General features: G+C 56.0%; 6 protein-coding genes across 6 annotated transcripts; 4 read left to right on the plus strand and 2 right to left on the minus strand.

Annotated features, from left to right (window-relative positions):
* Positions 1-474: 474 nt before the first annotated feature.
* On the plus strand, positions 475-3,651 carry JCM15063_001410 (uncharacterized protein; the record flags this gene model as incomplete). The annotated part of the gene is made up of 9 exons (XM_076678379.1): positions 475-1,248; positions 1,316-1,485; positions 1,576-2,116; positions 2,202-2,328; positions 2,394-2,539; positions 2,618-2,879; positions 2,951-3,091; positions 3,157-3,262; positions 3,348-3,651. 9 exons carry the CDS (start codon positions 475-477, stop codon positions 3,649-3,651), a joined length of 2,571 nt encoding a protein of 856 aa, XP_076534639.1.
* A 59-nt stretch (positions 3,652-3,710) lies between these two features.
* Positions 3,711-5,418, minus strand: JCM15063_001411 (uncharacterized protein; the record flags this gene model as incomplete). Its single annotated transcript, XM_076678380.1, has 4 exons — positions 3,711-4,564; positions 4,632-5,139; positions 5,206-5,285; positions 5,373-5,418. The coding sequence occupies 4 exons, from the start codon at positions 5,416-5,418 to the stop codon at positions 3,711-3,713; spliced, it is 1,488 nt and encodes a 495-aa protein (XP_076534640.1).
* A 246-nt stretch (positions 5,419-5,664) lies between these two features.
* JCM15063_001412 (uncharacterized protein) lies at positions 5,665-6,774 on the minus strand (the record flags this gene model as incomplete). The annotated part of the gene is made up of 2 exons (XM_076678381.1): positions 5,665-6,017; positions 6,096-6,774. 2 exons carry the CDS (start codon positions 6,772-6,774, stop codon positions 5,665-5,667), a joined length of 1,032 nt encoding a protein of 343 aa, XP_076534641.1.
* A 286-nt stretch (positions 6,775-7,060) lies between these two features.
* JCM15063_001413 (SDR family oxidoreductase) lies at positions 7,061-7,977 on the plus strand (the record flags this gene model as incomplete). Its single annotated transcript, XM_076678382.1, has 4 exons — positions 7,061-7,368; positions 7,434-7,600; positions 7,664-7,744; positions 7,817-7,977. The coding sequence occupies 4 exons, from the start codon at positions 7,061-7,063 to the stop codon at positions 7,975-7,977; spliced, it is 717 nt and encodes a 238-aa protein (XP_076534642.1).
* Positions 7,978-8,602: 625 nt separating this feature from the next.
* Positions 8,603-9,536, plus strand: JCM15063_001414 (SDR family oxidoreductase; the record flags this gene model as incomplete). Its single annotated transcript, XM_076678383.1, has 4 exons — positions 8,603-8,910; positions 8,966-9,138; positions 9,217-9,297; positions 9,370-9,536. 4 exons carry the CDS (start codon positions 8,603-8,605, stop codon positions 9,534-9,536), a joined length of 729 nt encoding a protein of 242 aa, XP_076534643.1.
* A 436-nt stretch (positions 9,537-9,972) lies between these two features.
* Positions 9,973-12,449, plus strand: JCM15063_001415 (uncharacterized protein; the record flags this gene model as incomplete). Its single annotated transcript, XM_076678384.1, has 6 exons — positions 9,973-10,080; positions 10,145-10,280; positions 10,346-11,036; positions 11,113-11,543; positions 11,618-11,947; positions 12,007-12,449. 6 exons carry the CDS (start codon positions 9,973-9,975, stop codon positions 12,447-12,449), a joined length of 2,139 nt encoding a protein of 712 aa, XP_076534644.1.
* Between the last annotated feature and the right edge of the window lie 1,040 nt (positions 12,450-13,489).

The raw sequence follows: 13,489 nt of genomic DNA on the forward strand, positions 1-13,489 counted from the left end.
ACGTCGCTCGTCGTCGTCGTTGTCGCGTGCTGCTCCATCTCGCTCGCTCGCCTCGATTCACCTCTCGGACCGGCTGCTTCAAAGACAGTACTGATCAACGACTAGCGACAGGCGTGACGCGAGCCATCCGGGAACCGCACGAGGTTCGAATCCTCGCTCCCCCCGCATCGACCGAATCGGGCGTGCCCACCCCACCTCGCGCTCGCTCGACACGCGCGTGAACCTCGTAAGCCACGCCTGTATGCTACAAACAAGTTGCAGAAGCCATGTGCGAGCCTAGCTAGGGGGGACATGCCTCTAGGTCACTGCCTCGTTGCGACAACGCGACCGCAGCATCGCGTCGTCCAACCTGCGGTAGTGCACCCGGGCCAAGTCGCAGTGCTTGCAATCCTCAGCACGATGGTACAGCTCTGAGCTAATTGGACACACGGACGCGCTGACTCTCGTGCTTGCTCCGACGGCACAGCTCTCAACATGTCAGAGCCTCGCGGTCCTACCGATGTGTTCCCTTCGAGACCCTCCTCACGCTCGGCAGAAGTTGCAGTCGAGAGAGAACGGGAAAGGGAATGGTCCAATTCTTCCCATCCCACCTCTGCAACTGCCGATTCGGCCTCGAGCTCGAACGACCACGAGGCGCTCGTCGGAACCGGGTCCACGCCATACTCGACGACAACAGACGACTATCGTCAGGTGTCGGGAGACTCCGCGCCGAATCTCTATCAGCCCTCGTCGACCTCTTCGCTCGTGCCGTCGCCCGCGGCCACCACATACGATCGCTTCCTGTCTTCCCCTTCATCCTATGCTCCTTCCGAGCTCGCCATCCCTTCGTCGAATATCCCGTTAACTTCTGCAGCTTCGCCACTGTCCTCGGCTTCGAATCCGAACCACGAGCTCCCTGCACTTCCGCTCTCGCCGCCCGCCCTTGAACTTTCGGCCCTCGATCTTCAGGAATCTGCAAACTCGTCGGCACTCGGTCTCTTGCAAGATCCTCTCGCCTCATCGACGTCGCTATCTTCTGCACCTGCAGCCGTCTCCCCTGCGCTCGCACCTGCTCATGCTTACTCCTCTTCCGGGTACCTGTCTTCAGCGGGCACGGGTACCGGTACCGGAATTGGGATTGGAATCGATACGAGAACTGGTGCAGGGTCATTCATGCAGTCATTCGGCGAAGATCCTGCCTCTGCCTCCGCTGCGACCGTGCCAACCGAGTTTGACGAAGGCGTCCTGCGCGCCCTGTGTGATCTCGATGCAAGTCGTGTCTTTCTTGCCGCTCGCACGTGTCGCTTTCACTGACACCCACACACACTCACTCTAGTGCGGATTGCCCCTCCTGTTGGATCGACTGAAACAATCGATGAGTTCGTGTCGAGAAACCTCGAATTTCCTCAAGAAACGGGCGCAGATTGAAGACGAGTACGCGAGAAGCATGTCCAAGCTCGTCAAATCGAGCATCGAGTCGTACGGTCTCAGTGAAGGCAAAGCTGGGTAAGGATTGCTTCCTCTTTTTCACGTCGTCGTTTGAAACATTTCCTCTTCCGTTTTGACTCTCGCTCAATTGGTTGAATGATGATGCAGAACATTCGTCAACTCGTACGTGTCGCTGCTCAAGAGTCATGACCTCTTGGCCGACAACCGGATCAAGTTTGCGTCGCAACTGGCGGAAATGGCCGAGGAACTCTCGACTTTGAACAAGGAAGTCGATCGAATTCGCAAATCCTCGAAAGATCTCGGCACACGGCTCGAACGAGGCCTGAGTGAGCAGGACGCAATGGTCGACAAGGCGAGGACAAGGTTCGATTCGGCAGCAGAGGAACTCGAACGCTTGTTGCTCGTTAAATCAGGAGAATCCTTGTCGACGACGACAGTACCCCACGCAGCGCCCCATAACCACGCGGGAGGATCGTCTAACTCAGGAAATGGAGGTAGCGGCACGTCAAAGGGGAGGTCGTTGATGAGCAAACTTAAGGGTCCGAAGAACCCAGCCCAAATCGCGAAACAGGAAGAAGAGATGAGGAGCCGGATGGGACAAGCGAGCGACAGTTATCGCGCCATGGTGCAAGGAGCCCAGGGGGTCAAGCAAGAATATTTCAACTTGCAACTACCAAAGCTCTTGCGGGTCAGTTTGTCTCCCTGGTATCGCTCTGTATTTTCCGTCGCCTACGTGGATTCGTACGCTGACAAAACCTTGTCTTTGTAACTAGACATTGAAAGAAGGATCCGACGAGATCGACCTCGGCACTCAGTACCACCTGTCTCGCTACGCCTACCTCTTTGAATCGCTACTAGTGACGGACGGTCTCACAATCTCGCCCGTCTCCGTCGAGGATGGTGAGTAGACTGTCCTGCTGGACTCTGTCACACAGTCTGCAGCTTGCTGACCTAGCGACTCACAGGTCCCGGGGTAAAGGCAGTGGTCGACGCAATCGATTCGAGAGAGGACTTCAAGACGTACATGCAGCAGTACGCCTTGAACTGGCAAATGTCGGGACAGAAGGGACCCAAACGAGACGCGCCTGGATCGTCTGATTCTGCTTCCTACGTACGCCCTCTACTGTTCCCGGTTCGAGATTTGTCACGAGCTCAGACCCTGACGCTCGGCTGAGGACTCTCAATTCAGCTGTCTCGACCCCAGTTGTCGCCCAGAACGTCAACTTCTCAACTCCGACCGCCGTTGTCTTCTTCTCCTCCCGGACCGCCGACCAACCCGACTTTTGGCGTCGATCTCGGCGACCAGATGCTGAGGGATGCGGTCGAGGTGCCACGAGTGCTCGAAAAGTGTGCCGAGGCGATCGAGCTGTACGGACTTGAAAGTATGGGTATCTACAGGCTCAGCGGTACGACTTCGCGAGTGCAACGACTCAAGAACGCACTTGATCGAGGTAAGCTTCATTAGCGTGGACTTGCGCTGTCATTTGGACCTCATGGCTGACAATCGTGTGCCTGACGATAGACCTCGAAGGAACTGACTTGCTCTCGGAGGACAACTTGAGCGACATTAACGATATCGCTGCTGTGCTCAAGCTGTGGTTCCGCGAGTTGCCAGAACCGCTGCTCACATGGGAGCTGTATCATCAGTTTATCGACGTCTCGAGTATGGCTTTGTCACTCGCTTGGCACGAATGCTTCGTTCGCCAACTGACGCAACTTATCCTGCAGAGATTGAGAACGATCGTTTGCGGCATATCCGGCTGCACGAGCGGGTCAACGAACTCCCGGACCCGAATTACGCGACACTCAAGTTCCTGATGGGCCATCTCGACAAGTCGGTTCACGATTCTTCTCCTCTCTGCTCGTCTTGTACGGGTACGAGTCGAGACTCCATGCTGACGATTTGGCTCCTACGCTAGAGTCGCGCAACGCGAATCATCGAATCAGATGTCGGTGTCGAATCTCGCGATCGTGTTTGGACCAAACTTGCTATCGCCACCTCCTCCCCACCTTGCGCATCATTTTCCTCCGCCCCCAAATACAGTACAGTCGTCTTCGACGACGAGCGCAGCCGGGGTTACGAACGGGTCTGGCGCAACATCGGCCCTGAACGGTGGGGCAGCAACCGCAGGAGGCGGCTCGTCTTCGCTGGCCGACACGCAGTACAAGTGTAAATGTGTAGAAACAATCCTTGCGCATTACAAGGAGATCTTTGTCGAGTGAAACCTAGCAAAAGGAAACGCTGGTCGTTCGGAGTTTGCAATCGACAGTACTTGTTCACGCTAGTTCCCTTTGCCCTTCTTTTTGTTGTTGATTGGTTCCTGCGTCGAGGCACCGATACCTGGTACTTTTCGATCCCTGCGCGTGTCAGGAACGCTTTCGAGTACGCCCATTTGCTCGCCTCCTTCGTCGTCCACGATCGAGCGACTCAGTTCTTCCCGCTCGACCCACACCGCTTTGAGCGTGGGGTTCTCGAATGCGCGTCTTTTTGTTGCAGTCGTATCGGTCCGAGGGGCTTCCGAGCTGCGAATGCCATCATCTGTCGGATCGATCCACGGGATCATGCCATTGTCGTCGTCGTCGTCCTCGTCGGGTGCTGCTACCTCGTCTCTCGCATCATGGTTCTCGGGGTTCGAGGTTTTATGCGTAGGTTTCTTTTTCGAAGTTTGCACCTTGACTTTGCCCTTGCCATCGAGTCTCAACACTTTGCCTCCTCCATTCGAGACTGCAGCTTGACGTTTCTCTCTTCCGAAATCTCTGCCGTTCAAACTCGTGCCCGTTTCGTATGCGCGTTCGATCCTCGCCTGCAGGCTGATCGAACCTCCTCCTGCGTGAGCCGCATACCCGGTGGGTTGTACTGTAGGTCGAATCGGTTCGGAAGCGAGTTCGGGAAACTTGATCGCGAGTCGTTCGCGTTCTGCCGCGAGCGCTCGAGCATCTCGACGTTGTTGTTCTCGTTCAAGGATCGCCGCGCGGCGCTGTTCGAGTTGAGCGACGTAGGACGAGAGCAATGCGGGAGACAACAGGTGGGAGTGCGAACAAGAGGGACAGGGAGAGTTGGGCTGGTTGAGCTGACACAGGACGAGCGCGCAACGAGGACAGATTGGGGTGTACAGTGACAGCGGATGTTGTCGAGCTATTTGGACGGGGTCGTGTGTAAGCAAGCGAGAGAGAGGGAAGGAACCGAAAGACGCGCGACGCACCCGAACAAAAACAAGCAGATCGCTTCGCAGAAGTCGTCGTAGCAAAGTTGCGCAAGTCGCGGTCAATCTCTCGGAGCTCTTGCGCGACAGATTCCGGGAGATCGACCACGTTCGAGCTGGTCTCTCTCGCCTTGCCCTTTCCTGCTTTCGCTTGAACGAGTGCAGGAATGGTTCGGGATGCAGTGGCAGGACTCGCCGATCTCGAATTGTTCCTCGACGAGTTGGCGGTGGAATTCGGCGTCGAGCTTGTCGCCCCGTGAGGCGGATCGAGGTCACCTTTGCGGTACAGTTTGCCCTGAGGTCCACCTTGGAACGCTTGTTCGAGTTGTTCCTGCTTTCGAGCGCGGTCGTACACGCTCGAGCGAGACGAAGTGGGTGCGGGTGCTGCAGGACGGGCGGCCCAGGTCGAGGTCGGGTTCGAGGCGGCTGCTGCCGAAGCAGAATGGAAACGTTGTCGGATGTACGCTTGGATGAATTCTTGACTCGCTGTCCCCGGTACGAGCAAGCTCTGGACGAATGACAGGCGTCAGGAAGCCGACTGCGCGACGAGCTGGAACAAGGAGGAATGACGCACGAGCAAGTAGTTCTTGACTTCGTTTGCAGAAGACATGCTCGACAGGTGTGGCAGGATCTGCTCCGACACGGTCTGCTCATCTGGAACAGCGCCGCGATCGCAAGGGAGAGAGAGCTTGAGGGATGAGCGCAACATTACGCGCATGTTTAGATCAAACGAGAGCTCACCAAGCCCGATCAGCGGAGCAAGCTGAGCTGCTGTTGAAGGCGCCATGGCTGCCGAGACTATCGAGGAGCGCAACTGGCGGCGGAACGAATGGGATTTAGGATCTCCAATGCGGACATTACGTCGACTCGACTCGACTCATCGACTCGATTCGGATCTCATTCTCGCTGCTCGGCAAATCCAGACGCTGCACAGGTGAAAGAACGAGAGTATGCGATGTTTTTGGGGAGGCGCTATCCAGAAAAACGAAGGCAGGTGACAAAAGGTATAAAATCAACTGCTGCCTGCTATGGCTCAATCCCAGACAAGCGAGCCGTCGTTCGTTGGGTCGAGACCAGCATGAAGGTTGCCCTTGGTCGAACTCGTCGACACGGCCGGTTCCGAGCCAAAGTAGTTCTGCGACGAAGGTTTCGGTCGCTTCGCCAACGCCGCTTCTTGCGCTCGTGCACGCGCGAGCGCGTCACGGTGGGCTTTCAACCGACGTTCCTGCTCCTCTTGCTGCTCACGCTTGATCGCGTCCTCCTTGGCCTTCTTGGCCGCGTTCTCGCGCTGCTTCTTCGTCTGCGGTTGCGCGAGTCCAGGCACCGTGCGCGCCGGTTGCTGCGAGCCCAACGCCGACAACGACGGCGTCGACGGTCGAGACGGCTCTGCGATTCGGAGCGGGCCGGGGCAACAGGTCGTCAGCAGAAACTCCTTCGAATCCAGGGGGAATCGGAAAAACTGACTCTTGGACACGACCGATTCCCACTCGCCGCCATCATCGTCAAACGCGTCGGCCTTTTCCCACTCGGATCCGTCATCTTTGGGAGCCGGAGTGGCGCCAATCTCGCCTCCGACAATCTTCATGACGCGCGCCGGGGCGTGCTCCGGTTCGAGTTGGTAGTCCCGCATGTCGTCCTTCTTTTGTTCGACTGGGGGCGTCTTGTTGCCGCTCTTGTTCTTGTTCTTCTTCTTGTTGCCCTTGGCGGTCCCGTTCGTAGTGGTCGAAGCGGGAGCAGGAGCAGAGGGCAATGCCGCTGCGACGGCCTCGCCGGCTTGTCGGACCTTGGCCTGAGCGAGTTCGAGCGCCGGTTGCGCCTGCTTGGTCGCCTGTTGCACGACCGGGAGTTCCTTCGCCGAAGCGATCCCGTTCTCGACGACATGCTGAACCTCGTTCGCAACGTGTCCGGCACGCTCTCGCACCTCGTCGACCACGGCAGCGGCTGAAGTTCCCGCACGCTTCTTCTTCTTGTTCTTGCTCGACGAGGACGAACCCGATCCCAGATTCGACGCAGACGCAGATCCAGCCGACACGGGCGCAGCGAGTTGCTTCGAACCGATGAACGCGACACCTCCAATCACGGCAGCCGCGACCGCGATCTCGGCGAGCGTCGTGTACGAGATTGTAATCGATCCACCCGACATGCTGATACGGGACGATTGGGCGGATGAATGGAGGCGAATTCAGCGGGCGAACTGACCGTCAGATCGCGTGTTCAGCACCTCGACCCGAATATTCCGAGACACTGTTTCCATCTCTCCTTCTCAGAGTCTGCGAATCTCGTATACCGCGATACAACATGACCAAGGGTATCGTCGCGTATCCGATGATTTTGATAGAGGACAAGATGCACAGTCAGCAGACTCTCCACATGCGGTGACGGCCGATACCCGCTGTCCAATTTCTCCCTCCAACAATACTCGCTCGAGGATGACTTTCACGTACCTTATCACTGGCGCTTCTCGCTCGCTCGGGCTCGGATACACGCGCGACCTGCTCGCGTCCTCGGACCAGGTCCGAGTCGTCGCAGCTGTTCGCAATCCGGATTCGGCGAAACAACTCGACTCCGTCAAGCAGCAGTATGGCGACCGCCTGTACCTCGTCAAGTGTGACGTGACCGATGCCGCTTCGGCTCAACACGCCGCGGACGAGTTGGCAAAGTCCGACTTTGCAAAGCTCGATGCCGTCATCGCCAACGCTGGCGTACTCGGAGGCGGATGGAAACCTTCGACGCAGTTGTAAGCCGCCGGCCAACAATGTCTAAGCTCCTCGCTCGTCGACCCTGACCCACAATCTCCTTCAGCTCGGAGGACGACTTGTCGTACAACCTCAAGACGAACCTGTACGGCGTCATCAACACGATCAACGCATTCCTTCCCCTGCTCAAACAGGGTCAAGGCAAACAAATCTTTGTCACGTCTTCAATCCTCGGATCGATCGGAGGGCCGATGGGACACGTCGCGAGTGCTTGTCAGTATTCGAGTCGTGTTCGATCCGAATTTTTCTTCCTGTTCTGATCATCGTTACTTTCAGATTCAATCTCGAAAGCGGCAGTCAACATGTACACGGTCAAACTCGCGCGCGAACTCGCCGAGGAAGGGTTCACGGTCGTTCGTGAGTAGCCCCAACCGTGGAAAACCGGACTATGATTGCGCCCAACTGCTGACCTTCTCGACTTGAATGTAGCATTCCACCCTGGGTACGTCAAGACGGACATGAACAACGCGGAAGGAGATCTCGAGACGGACGAGGCGACCAAACTCGCAACCAACAACGTGTTCCTCAAAGCGACGAAAGCCGACAATGCCAAGTTCATGGTGTTTGACGGCACGACCCTTCCCTGGTAGTTGACGAATAAAGACCACTTGAATAATTTGCAGTACAAATCATTTTCCATGTCTCGATCACGGCAATGAGCTCACTTTGACCGAGAGTCGTCCAACGTGTCAAGTTGGATGAGCCACGCATAGAAGAGCGGTCTCGACGCCGAAAATATAGGTAGCTCCCGCAAGCATGGTATCAGTAGTGCGAGAGCTGCTCGTGACGCACAATCAGAAGATCGATTGAGAGAGACAGGTTGTTAGCCCCCGACCTCGTTGTCGTGGCCACAAGTGCACACATTTTTCGTTGTAGCAGAACGTCATCCAATTCACAAGGACGACATCGTATGCTGGTGAGGGGTACGATTCCTGCTCAAAAGCAGAAGGAACGTGTCATGGATGTCGAGACTATGTTTAACCCATCAAGGGACGTGCACGACCGGCTGCAACCCCCTATTGTGCACGCTTCCTCAGGTGCAAGTCCCCTCAAGAACGTGCACCGCCAAGAATGACGCGACCGCTGAGATAATCCTCCAATTGTGCTTGCACACAGACCCCCTTCAGCTGACTACGCCTCGATCTATTGTTCCCCGACAGCAATGACCGATTCCCGCTCTCTTTCTCTTACTATACCTAATTAATTCGTTTGAGGATGACCTTCACGTACTTGATCACTGGTGCTTCTCGCGGACTCGGACTCGGGTACACGCGCACCCTGCTCGCAGCGGGCAAGCATATCCGAGTCGTGGCGGCGGTTCGCGACCCGGACTCGGCTAAGCAGCTCGAGCCTGTCAAGCAACAGTATGGCGAACGCTTGTACGTCGTCAAGTGCGACGTTACCGATGCCGCATCGACCCAAACCGCCGCAGACGAGCTCTCAAAGTCCGACTTTGCCAAGCTTGACGCCGTCATCGCCAATGCTGGTGTTTTCGGAGGCGGATGGAAGTCTTCGACGCAGTTGTAAGCCGCCGACTAAGGTCCTCGCCTGTCGGACCTGACCCACAGTTTCTTTCAGCTCGGAGGACGACTTGTCGTACAACCTACAGTCAAACCTGTTTGGCGTCGTCAACACGGTCATGGCGTTCCTCCCATTGCTCAAACAGGGTCAAGGCAAACAGATCTTTGTCACGTCGTCGCTCCTCGGATCGATTGGAGGCCCTCTGGGACAAACTCCCGTTTCGAGTGCTTGTTAGTATTTGAGTCGTCTTCGATCCGATTCTTCTTCCTGTTCTGATCATGTTTGCTCCTTGGTCACTCGAACGTCAGACTCGATTTCGAAAGCGGCGGTCAACATGTACGCGGTCAAGCTTGCGCGAGAACTCGGCGAAGAAGGGTTCACGGTCGTCCGTGAGTGGCTCAAACCCTTCAGGACCAGGCCAGTATAGTACCCAAGCACTAACGTTCTGAACTCGAATTTAGCATTCCACCCCGGGTATGTCAAGACAGACATGAACGCTGCGAATGGAGGAGGAGATATCGAGGTGGACGAAGCGGCCAGACTCGCGACCGACAACGTGTTCCTCAAAGCGACGAAAGCCGACAATGCCAAGTTCATGTCGTACGACGGCAGGACCCTTCCCTGGTAGTTGACGAACGAGAATCTTTTGAATCAGTGCAGTGCGACCCATATTTTGATGTCTCCGTCTTCACGGCTTCCCCAGTGAGCTCTGTCCAAATGGTCAGGAATGATGAAAAGTACGGTCTCCAGGCTGAGAATGCAAGCGCATCGATATGGAGAGGGAGCTCGAGGGAGTAGGTAATGTAAATACGTGTAAGCTTGGAACGATCCTCGACGGAAGGCGAAGCCCAACTCGAAGCAAAGCTATTTCATAGGTGACAGACAGAAGCGAGCACCTCGAAAAGAAGCTTGAATTGGAGAGAGAAGGCGCAAATTGACGTTGAGTGAGCGATCTACACGCGGTGCCGGCTTGTTTGCTCTCTCACTCTCACGCTCGCTCTCTCGTCTCGTGGCCGTCCACAGTCTATCTCTACCGACCGTACACCTGTCAGATCCTCGAAGCGATGGAGCCCGAGGTGTCAATCCTGTCCAACTCGGCCGCATTGCACAGTCTTAAACGCCAGCAACTCGTCCAGCTGGCGAAAGCCTTCAAACTCAAGGCGAGCGGCAAGGTACGTCGACGCGACTCCTGCGAGCTGCGAACACAGATCTGACTCTATCTGAATCTGAACGCAGAATGTCGACTTGATTGCGCGGTTGCGCCAACACGGCACCGACCTCGAAAACGACAAGGTCGCAAACGCCTCGGACGCATCCTGGCAGATGGTCGATGAGCAGTCTCGCTCCGAAATGCAAGAGTTTGGCTTCGAAGGTAGCTTTTGTTGCTTTCCTATTTTGACTTGTTAACCCTGACACTTCTCGCTCTGTAATGTCAAGGTCAAGGGACGCTCTCGAAATCGACTTCGAGCTCGTCAATCGCCTCGACCCTCAAATCGGCAGGAACAGCCGTGCTTCGAAAATTTGCGCCTTCACACTCTTCGCAATCTGCGCTCGACCCGCCAGAGCCCCAAACTCGACCTCCGAGCTCGATCTATCCGTCTCTTGACGATGCATTCGCACGCTACCCTGCATCACCTGAGAAATGTGGCGCACAGGAGGAAGCGATCGATCCCAATCAGACCCTCGAAGACTTTGACCATTCGCGAGAGGGAGCGATCAGGCTCGTCACAACCCACACGCGCACGACCATCGATACCGAACACGATCTCGACCTCGGAGCAGACAGTACAGTGCCCACGGTTCCCCCTATCCCGACTACCTTTGTCTTTGGATCTCCTATCGCACCAGATGCGCCCTCGAACGCCTTTACGTTTTCGATGCCTGGAGCGCTCTTGTCGCTCTCGTCAACATCGTCGATCACCGAACGTAATCCGTCGATACCCGATCCGATTGAAAGCGTTATGCAAGAGATGAACCGCCGCGCGCAAGAGAGTCGCAACCTCGGCATCAAACTCGTCGACCCTTCCGCGTCTGTCGCGCCGCAGAGCACCCGCGGAGCTCAGAATCAGAGTCCAGAGAAAGGTTCGCGAGCGGTCTTTGAAGGAAAACACAAGCGCGCTTTTGACAAGTGAGTCCTTCTACTGTTCTCTTCCCCGCCTTGGCCTCGGGAAACCGTGTCGTTGACCTTCCGCATCGTCTCGCAGAATGGACTCGATTGCGAATCACTACGCTGCGAAACGCCCTCACCCTTCCTCGACAAATTTGGCTGGACTCGCTCAGTCGGTTTCGTCCTCGACAAAATCCCTCGCGAGTCTCTCGAGCGCACCTGCGGAACGACCGGTGAAACGCGTCAAAGCAGGTGGTGCATCGTCGCAGCAGCTCATGCACGCCATGAGAGAAGCGGGCTGGATGACGAGCGCAAACGAGAACGATCAAGGATCTCTCCATGCCAAGGGCAAAGGTAAGAAGCTTTCGAGGGAGGATCTTGCGAACAGGAGGCAAGACCAAGCAGACCTTCGCGAAAAGGAACGAGCAGAGAGAAAGAGGAAACTCGAGCTCGCGATCGCGAGGAGGAAGAGTGGCGCGGTGAATGCTGTCGCAACTCCGAGGAAGCGACCTTCTTCCATCGCAGCGCGTGAGCCTCACTCTTTCCGCTCTTTGGACCCTTGTGACCTCTGAAGTGACGATAGCGGTTGTGTTTGGTCTCAGCGAAACCATCCGCTCCTAGCTCGGGTGCCGGGTTCTTCAGGTCGACCTTCAAGAAATTTTCGACTTCGAGCACGAGTGGCTTCAATCGCAGTGCGGCTCTCGCCGGTCCTTCCGCAATGACTGCCACTGCCGCAGTTGTGCCACGATTCGCAATCCCCACGGCTTCGTCGGCATCACGAGCTGGTCTCGTCTTGCCTGCGTCTTCGAGTCGCGCCGCGATCAGCTCTGTTGCAACTACTGATACATCGCTAGGCAAGAAGGGAGGACCGGGATGGAAAAAATTCGACTTGCAAGAAAGTCTCAAGAAACCCATGAAGTGGAAACTACCAGGTCAGGCTCTTCTTGCGCCACAGAAAGAGCTCGAGAATTCTGATGTTGTTCTGTGACAGGGTCTCTGTCGGCAAAAACTACCCAGCCATCGGGATCTTCAGCGTTGAACCTACCTCGTCCTGCATCCATGACGCTGGCAACATCCAAGCCAGGCGCTAAGCAGGCACTGGGAACGGCTCAAACAGCTACCACGACGTCAAACCTCGCCAAGCGCAGCGGATTATCAGTCTCGAGTCCCGAACAGACGGTCGTTGCCAAACTTGCTTCGCTTCCTGCTGCGCCCACGACTCCCTTTGCTCCACTCACCAATTCGAGCGCGCGTACCGAGACAAAGAAGAGACCCTTGGTCACTCCCGCACCGAGGAAAGTCGTGTCAAGCAGCGCCAGGAAGGCAAGGGGAGGGAAAGACAAGGTTGAAGGGCTCGAAACGAAAGCCAAGAAGATCAGGGCGAAACAGACACCGTCGGCATCGTCTCGTCCAGCGCGATCCGTCACCAAGTAGGACATGCCACCGGTTTGCCTCCATTCCTCGTTTTCTCTTGCTCGAACTCTTCTCGCTCTGGACAATTTCGTTTCGTGTTGATTGTATTTCGTTCGTTTGTTTTTCGTTGTGCTCTTTGCACTTGCAACACTGGTCCTCTCTGTGCTTGACATTGTGCGCTTGATTCAGACCCGACCGCGTCCAGTCATGCCTTCTGCCCCTGCCTCTATACGCGACCCATTCATTTAAGAAAACCGGGGAGTTTGGCAGGTCAAATTATCGAGCCAAAATGATGAAGCATCCTTCTGGCCGGACAAGCACAAAAAAAAAATGCCATAACTTCAACAGGCTGTTTGCTCTGCAATTCCCTCATCATTCGGGCCTGTGGCATACGGTTTTCATTTCTACTGTTGACACATACTGGATCTCTGTAAAGTTTTTGGCTGTTGACAAAATGCCAAAATGCGAATCATTGACCAGCTTTGGCCCCGGGCGCTTTCCCTTCTCTCTTCCGAAATCGTCCGCCTCTGACTCGACCTCTGCCCTGATCGCACTGTAATCGACACAAATGAGTCTCCAGCGTTTTTATTGATCAACCTTGTCTCGCTCGCTCGATCCAATAATTTTTGCGCTAAACGCATGCGCGAGAGCAGTCTCACCGAGGAGCATCATGTAGCGCTCAAGGGCATCTCCGCCTGGGCCGGTGGACCGAACCCTTTCAGTCTCGTGTGAGATGTGTCCAAACTCCGTCTGCCGCTCTCTCGTTGACGTTCACTCCTCCGAGAGCAACCCCATCACGAAGCTTCAAGAGTTGATTGCCCCTCGTGCGGGACAGAATAAGTTCGAGGTCCGTCTGGTCAACGGTGCGGAAGCGAGTGGCGAGCAGACGTCGATCCACCTCTCGACCACCACGTTCGACCGCAACGTGCTCCAATACCGGTCGATCGCGACACACTTGGTGTACAAAACGGACGAACAGGCGATCACGTCCACCACCGCGACGCTCGTCGGTAGTCCGCCTGCAAGCCGCTGGCCCCTTGCTCTTCGGAGCATTTTCGACA

This window comes from Sporobolomyces koalae (genome assembly GCF_050403365.1).
Source record: "Sporobolomyces koalae JCM15063 DNA, S_koalae_JCM15063T_v1_ctg13, whole genome shotgun sequence".
Lineage (NCBI taxonomy): Eukaryota > Fungi > Basidiomycota > Microbotryomycetes > Sporidiobolales > Sporidiobolaceae > Sporobolomyces > Sporobolomyces koalae.